The following is a 9,672-nucleotide window of genomic DNA, read 5'->3' on the forward strand; positions in this document are numbered from 1 at the left end:
CCCCTCCCGATCCTATCACATCAGGAACACTTTTCTAACTATCAGGGAAAGAGACAGAATATGTGCAAACTAAATTACTGACATTCGGTGAATACGCTGGAGCTGGACAGTGAGGTACATTGACAGTGATGGGAACCTCAATCAGTGATGTACTGAAGGGTTTAATGTTTCCTGAAATATCCGAGTGAGAGAAATTCCCTCAGACCCATGGTTTGAATTACTTTGTTCATCAATCTGTCTGTTTGTGTTTAGACTTGGGGAGAATGAACTCGGAGATTCGGGAGTGAAATTGGTGTCTGTGGCTCTGAGGAACCCGGAGTGTAAAATACAGATACTGTGGTAAGTACCAGACTGTGGGAGATTGTGTTTACAGTCACTGGGTGTCTGACACTGAACATTAATGTGATCAGTAATTGTGTTACTGATAAACACTGGGGATTTGTACCGTCTCCTGTCTCTCTGTGTCCTTCACCCTCACTCTCTCTCATCTCCAGGCTGTGGGATGTCGGCCTCACAGATTCTGGCGTCGAGGATTTCGCCTCCGCTCTCAGTACAAACCCATCACTGACGGAGCTGGACATGAGTGAGAATAAACTGGGAGATTCAGGAGTGAAACTGGTGTCTGTGGCTCTGAGGAACCCGGAGTGTAAAATACAGAAACTGGGGTAAGTAGCAGACTGTGGGAGATTGTGTTTACAGTCACTGGGTGTCTGACACTGAACATTAATGTGAACAATAATTGTGTTACTAATAAACACTGGAGATTTGTACCGTCTCCTGTCTCTCTGCGTCCTTCACCCTCAGTTTCTCTCATCACCAGGCTGATCGATGTCGGTCTCACAGATTCTGGTGCCGATGATCTCGCCTCCACTCTCAGTACAAACCCATCACTGACGGAGCTGAACCTGAGTGGTAATAAACTGGGAGATTCAGGAGTGAAACTGGTGTCTGCAGCTCTGAGGAACCCGGAGTGTAAAATACAGAGACTGTGGTAAGTACCAGACTGTGGGAGATTGTGTTTACAGTCACTGGGTGTCTGACACTGAACATTAATGTGATCAGTAATTGTGTTACTGATAAACACTGGGGAATTGTACCGTCTCCTGTCTCTCTGTGTCCTTCACCCTCACTTTCTCTCATCACCAGGCTGATCGATGTCGGTCTCACAGATTCTGGCGTCGAGGATCTAGCCTCCGCTCTGAGTACGAACACATCACTGATGGAGCTGGACATGAGTGAGAATGAACTGGGAGATGCAGGAGTGAAAATTGTGTCTGCGGCTCTGAGGAACCCGGAGTGTAAAATACAGAAACTGCGGTAAGTACCAGACTGTGGGAGATTGTGTTTACAGTCACTGGGTGTCTGACACTGAACATTAATGTGATCAGTAATTGTGTTACTGATAAACACTGGGGATTTGTACCGTCTCCTGTCTCTCTGTGTCCTTCACCCTCACTCTCTCTCATCTCCAGACTGCGGGAGATTGTGTTTACAGTCACTGGGTGTCTGACACTGAACATTAATGTGATCAGTAGAAACAAAGAAAACCTACAGTGCAATTCAGGCCCTTCGGCCCACAAAGCTGTGCTGAACATGTCCCAACCTTTGAACTAACTAGGCTTTCCTCACAGCCCTCTATTTTTCTAAGCTCCATGTAGCCATCCAGGAGTCTCTTCAAGATCCTGCCGTATCTGCCTCCACCACTGCCACTGGCAGCACATTCCACACACTCAAAATCTCTACGTAAAAAACTTACCCCTGACATCTCCTCTGTAACTGCTTCCAAGCACATTTAAAACTCATGCAAGTCATCTTAGCCCGGGGAAAAAGCCGCAGACTACCCACACGATCTATGCCTCTCATCATCTTATACACCTCTATCGGGTCACCTCTCATCCTCCGTAACTCCAAGGAAAAAGCCCGAGTTCTCTCAACCTGTTCTCAGAAGGCATGCTCCCCAATCCAGGCAATGCTGACTATTCCTAATCATATTTTGCCTCTCCAGATGTTCATAAATCCTACCTCTCAGGATCTTCTCCATCAACCTACCAACCACTGAAGTAAGACTCACTAGCCTATAATTTCCTGGGCTCTCCCTACTCCTTTTCTTGAATAAGGGAACAATATCCATAACCCTCCAATCCTCCACAACCTCTCCTGTCCTCACTGATGATGCAAAGATCATTGCCAGAGGCACAGCAATCTCCTCCGTTGCTTCCCACAGTAGCCTGGGGTACATCTCTTCCAGTCCCGGTGACTTATCCAACATGATGCTTTCCAAAAGCTCCAGCTCATCCTCTTTCTTAATATCTACATTCTCAAGCTTTTCAGTCCACTGCAAGTCACCCCTACAATCGCCAAGATCCGTTTCCGTCATGAATATTGAAGCAAATGATTCTTTAAATACCTCCACTATTTCCTCTGGTTCCATTTGTAGTTTTTCATTGTCACACTTGATTGGTCCTGTTCTCTCACATCTTATCCTTTTGCTCTTCGCGTACTTGCAGAATGCCTTGGGGTTTTCAGTAATCCTGTCCGCCAAGGCCTTCTCGTGGCCCGTTCCAGCTCTCCTAATTTCATTCTTAAGCTCCTTCCTGCTTGACTTATAATCTTCCAGATTCATATCATTACCTAGTTTTTTGAACTTTTCGTAAGCCCTTCTTTTCTTCTTGACTAGATTTACAATAGCCTTTGTGCACCATGGGTCTTGTACCCAACCATTCTTTCCATATCTCATTGGAACGTACCGACTCAGAAAGCCACGCTAATATCCCCTGAACATTTTCTACATTTCTCGGTACATTTCCCTGAGAACATCTGTTTCCAAATTATGCTTACAAGTTCCAACCTGATAGCCTCATAGTTCCCCTTACTCCAATTAAAGGTTTCCCTATCTTGCCTGATCCTATCCCTCTCCAATGCTATGGTAAAACAGATAGAATTGTGATCACTATCTCCAAAATGCTATCCCTGTGAGAGACCTGACAGCTGGCCAGGTTCATTTCCCAATACCAGATCAACTGCAGCCTCTCTTCTTGTAGGTTTATCTACATATTGTGTCAGGAAACCTTCCTGAACACACCTAACAAACTCCACCCCATCTAAATCCCTCACTCTAGGGAGATGTCAATCAGTATTTGGGAAATTAAAATCTCACACTTCAACAACCCTGTTATTATTACTCCTTTCCAGAATCTGTCTCCCTATCTGCTGCACGATGTCCCTGTTTCTATTGGGTGGTCTATACAAAACACCCAGTAGAGTTATTGACCCCTTCCTGTTCCTAACTTCCAACCACACAGACTCTGTAGGCCATCCCTCCATGACTTCCTCCTTTTCTACAGTCATGACACTATCTCTGATCCACAGTGTCACAACCCCACCTCTTTTGCTTCCTTCCCTGTCCATCCTGAAACATCTAAAACCCGGCTCCTGAAGTAACCATTCCTGCCCCTGCACCATCCAAGTCTCTGTAATGGTCATAACATCATATCTCCAAGTGCTGATCCATGCTCTAAGCTCACCTGCTTTGTTCATAATACTCATCACATTAAAATAGACACACCTCAAACCATTGGACTGAGCGCGTCCATTCTATATGACCTGTCTATCCTCCCTTTCACATTGTCTCCAAATTCTCTCTATTTGTGAGCCAACCTCCCTTTCCTCCATCACATCAGTTTGGATCCTACCCCCCAGCAATTCTAGTTTAACTCTCCCCAGTAGCTTTAGCAAACCTCCCTGCCGGGATATTGGTCCCCCTGGTAATCAATTGCAACCTGTCCTTTTTGTACAGATCACACTAGCTCCAAAAGAGGTCCCATTGATCCAGAAATCTGAATCCCTGCCTCCTGATCCAATCCCTCAGCCAAGCGTTTATCCTCAACCTCACTCTATTTCCATTCTCACTGCCACATGGCACAGGCAGTAATCCCAAGATTACTTCCTTTACGATCCTGCTTCTCAATTTACTTCCGAACATCCTGTAGTCTGTTTTCAGGAATTCTTCCCTTTTCCTTTACCAATATGTACCACAACCTCTGGCTGTTCTCCCTCCCACTCCAGGATATCTTGGACACGATCTGAAACATCCCGGACTCTGGCACCTGGGAGGCAAACTACTATATGCGTTTCTTTCCTGCGTTCACAGAATCACCTATCTGAACCCCTAACTATAGAGATCCCTATCACTGCTGCCATCCTCTTCCCCCAGGGAGGCCGTCCCCCACCTCCAGCAGTACTCAAACAGGAGCACATTGTCAAGGGGGACAGCCACTCTCTAGTACCTCTCTAGGTACTCCCTAGTACCTGCCTCATGCCCTTCACTCACCTGACTGTGACCCACTTCTTCAGTCTCCCGTGGCCCCAGTGTGACCACCTGCCTGTAACTCCTCTCTATCACCTCCTCGCTCTCCCTGACCAGACGAAGGTCATCGAGCTGCATCTCCAGTTCCCTAACTCGGTCCCTAAGGAGCTGCAGCTCGACACACCGGGTGCAGATGTTGCCGTCCGGGAGGCCGGGAGTATCCAACATCTCCCACATCTGACACTGAGCACAGAAAAGCAGCCTCACATACATGCTCTCTGTCTGTACTGTAAACAGATAACCTACCTCGCCTCGACCCTTTATCGCCGAAGCCCCGTTGAGCCAAAGCCTTCCTACTCTGTCTCCCGCTCCTCTGACGCTCGCTCTGTAAATTTGTCTTCCTTTTAAACTCTTCTCGCTGTTCTCACTGGCCGACTTGCGCAGTCGTGCTGAAGAAAAGAAATTAGTAATGGAGTAACTGATGAACATGGGATTTCTACCGTCTCCTGTCTCTCTGTGTCCTTCACCCTCACTCTCTCTCATCTCCAGGCTGACCCGTGTCAGTCTTTCAGATTCTGGTGCCGAGGATCTCGTCTCCGCTCTCAGTACAAACCCATCACTGATGGAACTGAACCTGAGTGGTAATGAACTGGGAGATTCAGGAGTGAAGCTGGTGTCTGCGGCTCTGAGGAACCCGGAGTGTAAAATACAGAAACTGTGGTAAGTACCAGACTGTGGGAGATTGTGTTTACAGTCACTGGGTGTCTGACACTGAACATTAATGTGATCAGTAATTGTGTTACTGATAAACACTAGGGATTTGTACTGTCTCCTGTCTCTCTGTGTCCTTCAACCTCACACTCTCTCATCTCCAGGCTTGACAAGGTTGGTCTCACAGATTCTGGTACCGAGGAACTCGTCTCCGCTCTCAGTACAAACCCATCACTGACGGTGCTGAACCTGGGATTAAACTCGCTCACAGACCGATCTGTCTCCGCTCTCTACCGCCTCATACTGACCCTCCCGATTCTGGAGTGGATCTGGTGAGTGTTTGTGTTAATGTTCAATGTGATAAAATATCAGCAGATCTACGGGTTTTCTGGTGATATTTGTCTGTGAGTGTTGTTGAAACATTAACCCCAGTACCCTGTTACTGCCACTGTTGTGTAATCTGTTTATTTCATCTTTATTCTCCCATCTGTTTCAGCCTGGGGTCGAATCAGTTCAGTGAGATCGGGGGTAAGGAACTGAGATGTCTGCAGGGAGTCAGACCCGGACTGAGAGTGATCCTGTGACCATCTGAATGTGTGAACATCCCTGTCTGTGGGATGGTGGCATTTTGTCCGATTCTCCGCCCTCCCCTTTAATGCCCGTCATTACCTTTAATGGCCGTGCCAGATTTAATTCCCAATGGTTTTAACGGAACCGGCTCCAGTCTCGAGCTCGGTGACATCGGAAGCCGTCCCACAGTGACCTATTTCCGCCTCTTGTCTGGCGGCCACCTGTGTGGGTTCGAGACTGCCCCAGGAAATACAAAGACCGGATGAGCCCGAGGTCCAGTGCTCAGTCTGGGACATCGGTGTCCTGGGGTGGAATTATCCAAGGTGACAATCCTTTTGCTCCCTTTGCTGAGGACGGTGCATACGACAGTCTGGCCAATATAATGATGTTAAATTGACAAATCCCTCGGCAGTGACCCTGGATCTACAGCGATCCCGAACACGGCCCGGAAGTGTGATTTTATAATCATCGGTTCCCCGATGACGGTGAGAAACGGGACTGATTATTCAACCGGTCACTCGTTGTCGCCGGTCAGTTAATTGTGTGTGACTGTGACTGAGTCGGGAGCAGCTTATTTATTCCCGCACGTCAGCAGTTCACACATTGTTTAATTTACATTTGTCATGGTGAAATCAATAAACCGCTGTAGCTTCCTGTCCTGGTGCCGGACTCGAGTTTTATTTGAGGTTTCTGCTGCCCCCCGCACCCTGTGCACTGCAACAGAGGGTCGGAGCTCCTCACACTGACACAGTAGCGTCTCAGCTCCAGGCTGAGAGAGCTTGGACTGGCAGAGTCTGGGAACCCAGGATCACAGCTCCACCCAACCCACATCGTGGCTAACTGCCCCGCATCAGATAAAATCGACTATAATAGAGGTGTGTCCATGAAGTCCCAAGTACAAGACGGATGGGGGATTAAATACCAGCGTTAACGGTGGAGTGAAGTCCCTCCACACTGTCCCATCACCCACTCCTGGTGTCAGACACAGAGTGAATCCCCCTCCGCACCATCCCATCACTCACTCCTGGGTTCAGACACAGAGTGAATGTCCCTCCACACCATCCCATCACACACTCCTGGGGTCAGACACAGAGTGAATCTCCCTCCACACTGTCCCATCACACACTCCCGGGGTCAGACACAGAGTGAATCTCCCTCCACACCGTCCCATCACTCACTCCCGGGGTCAGACACAGAGTGAATCCCCCTCCGCACCATCCCATCACTCACTCCTGGGGTCAGACTCAGAGTGAATCTCCCTCCACACTGTCCCATCACACACTCCCGGGGTCAGACACAGAGTGAATCTCCCTCCACACCGTCCCATCACTCACTCCCGGGGTCAGACACAGAGTGAATCTCCCTCCACACTGTCCCATCACCCAGTCCTCGTCTCAGACACGGTGTGAATCTCCCTCCACACCGTCCCATCACACACCCCCGGGGTCAGACACTGTGTGAATCTCCCTCCACACTGTCCCATCACACACTCCCGGGGTGAGACGAGGAGAAAATCTCCCTCCACACCGTCTCATCACATACTCCTGGGGTCAGACAGAGAGTGAATTTGCCTCCCTCTGCGCTGTCCATTTCGCCCTCTCCTGTTCTGTGGCGTGAGTTTTTTTTGAAATCAAGATATACTTTATTCAAAAATAAAATTATTTACAACAAACCATTTGATGACACTGTCCTTTACAGATGTTCCCATTAACAGATGTTTCAATACGTTTCTACACTTTCAGCCACTCATGGTTCATCTTTACACACCTTTGTTGAGGGGTGAACTCCCCACCACCTAATCCCACACACTCCAGCTGAAGAAGAGCCCTAAACCATGGTCCTTCCCCACTGGGCCCTTGCGGTGGCTGCACCAAGTATCCGCGCGTCCCTCAGCACGTACTCCTGCAACCGAGAAGGTGCCAGTCGGCAGCATTCCCCCACGGTCATCTCTGTGTGCCGGAAGACCATCAGGTTTCGGGCCGACCGAAGAGCGTCCTTCACCGAGTTGATGATCTGCCAGCCGCACCAGATGTTGGTCTCCTTGTGCGTCCCCGGGAACAGCCCGTAGACCAGAGATCACGCAGCTGCTGGGGATGTATCTCGACACCGTCCCTTTCACCCATCTCCACGTACCCCCAGTGTGCAAAGAGGTGGGTCACCGACTCTTCCTCACTGCAGTCCTCCAGTGGGCAGCAGGGTGCGGAGATGACGTCCCGGGCGTACAGGAGGGATCGGACTGGGAGGGCCCCTCTCACCACCAGCCAGGCGAGGTCTTGCTGCCTGTTGGTGAGGTCTGGCTATGAGACATTTTGCCAAATGAACTGGATGGTCAGCTCAGGGAACCACCCCACTGTGTCGGTCATGTCCTTCTCCTGCAGGACATTATGTGCCGACCATTGCCTGATGGCCCTGTGGTCAAAGGCGTTGACCTGCAAAAACTTTTCTACGAAGGACAGGTATGGTGGCAACGACCAGCTGACTGGGGCGTTGCGCGGGAAAGGGACCAGACCCATCCTAGGTAGCCAGGGGGACAGGTAGAACCTAGGCACAATGCGGTAGTTGGTGCCCACGTACCTGGGATCCACAAAAAACCTGATGCATCCACACACGAAACTGGCCATCAGCGTGAGGGCGACATTGGGAACGTTCTTGCCCCCATTGTCCAGGAACTTGTGCATGACTGCCCGTCTGACTCGCTCCATTCTCGATCCCCAGACGAATCTGAAGACGGTTCTGGTGATTTCCAAGCTGCAGGAGCGGGGCACTGGCCACACCTGCGCCAAGTGCAGCAGCCCTGAGAGCACCTCACACCTGATGACCAGGTTCTTGCCCGTTATCGGAAGGGAGCGTCCTCAGCACAGTCCCAGTTTCTGTTTCACCTTGGCAGTCCGCTCCTGCCAGTTCCTCGTGCACGCCTCGGCCCCTCCCCAACACCTTCACGTGATCAGGCCGGATGGTGAAGCGGACACTGGATCGGTCGGGTCAGTTGCCGAAGAGCATGGATTCATCCTTCGTGCGGTTGACCCTGGCCCCCGACGCCAGCTCGAACTGTTCGCTGATCAGCCTGCGAACTGACCTCTGATCGGAGCAGAAGACGGTGACGTCGTCCATGTACAGGGAGGTTTTGACCTGTCCCCCTCCGCTGCCTGGCAGCGTCACCCCTCTTATGCCCTCATCCCTCCTGATGGCTTCGGCAAAGGGTTCTGTGCAGCACACGAACAGAATGGGGAGAGAGGGCAGCCCTGCCTGACTCCAGACCTGATGGGGAAGCTGTCTGTTTCCCACCCGTTGACCTGGACTGCGCTACGGATGTCCGTGTAGAGCAGATTGCTCCAATTCCGGATTCCCTCCCCAAATCCCATTTTGGAGAGTACATCCGCCATGTACGTGTGCGATATCCTGTCGAAGGCTTTCTCCTGGTCCAAGCTGACCAGGCAGGCGTCCACTCCCCTGTCCTGCACGTAGTCGATGGTGTCCCTCAGCAGCTCGAGTCTGTCTGAGATCTTACTGCCCGGTACTGCACAGGTTTGGTCCGGGTGGATCACCTGCTCCAGTGCAGACTTGACCATGTTGGGGGTAGCCTTGAACAGGATCTTGTAGTCCACAATCAGAAGTGAGATGGGACTCCAGTTTCTAATGTCTTCCCTCCCCCACTTCTGCTTGTAGATGAGGTCGATGACGCCCTTCCGCATGGATTCGGACATGCTGCCGGCCAGGGGCGTAGCGTTTTCACTTCCAGCGTGTCGGGGCCCATCCGGTTCCACAGAGCCGAATACAACTCGACCGGTAAGCCGTCGCTTCCGGGAGACCTACCCGACTCAAAGGAACGGACGGAGCCAGTCAGCCCGTCCAGGGTCAGTTGCTGCTCCAGACACTCCCGCTTGCCGTCGTCTAAGATCTGCCTGATAGAGGTACTGTCCAGTCTGCCGGATGGTCCAGCCGGATCACTGGTGCAGTTGAAGTCTCCGGCCGGGTCGTCACCAGCAGCGGTTTGAGCCGCTCGGTCCGCACGGGGGAGGCGCACACGGTGATCAGCCGGAGCGGAGTGTCCCGCTATTTGACGACTGCTACCAGACCGTCCCCGA

The 9,672-nt window shown here is 50.9% G+C and overlaps 1 protein-coding gene across 1 annotated transcript in view; it reads left to right on the forward strand.

Annotated features, from left to right (window-relative positions):
• LOC132389566 (NACHT, LRR and PYD domains-containing protein 12-like) overlaps nt 1-6,241 on the forward strand; it is a 42,543-nt gene extending 36,302 nt beyond the window's left edge. Inside the window, exons 9-15 of the mRNA XM_059962043.1 lie at nt 253-339; nt 495-665; nt 821-991; nt 1,147-1,317; nt 4,856-5,026; nt 5,182-5,349; nt 5,514-6,241. Of these exons, the coding sequence (XP_059818026.1) occupies nt 253-339; nt 495-665; nt 821-991; nt 1,147-1,317; nt 4,856-5,026; nt 5,182-5,349; nt 5,514-5,601 (1,027 nt within the window). The 3' untranslated portion in view covers nt 5,602-6,241. The remainder of the gene's footprint in view (nt 1-252; nt 340-494; nt 666-820; nt 992-1,146; nt 1,318-4,855; nt 5,027-5,181; nt 5,350-5,513) is intronic.
• The last annotated feature ends 3,431 nt before the right edge of the window (nt 6,242-9,672 follow it).

Source organism: Hypanus sabinus, unplaced genomic scaffold (genome assembly GCF_030144855.1).
Source record: "Hypanus sabinus isolate sHypSab1 unplaced genomic scaffold, sHypSab1.hap1 scaffold_603, whole genome shotgun sequence".
Classification (NCBI taxonomy): Eukaryota; Metazoa; Chordata; class Chondrichthyes; order Myliobatiformes; family Dasyatidae; genus Hypanus; species Hypanus sabinus.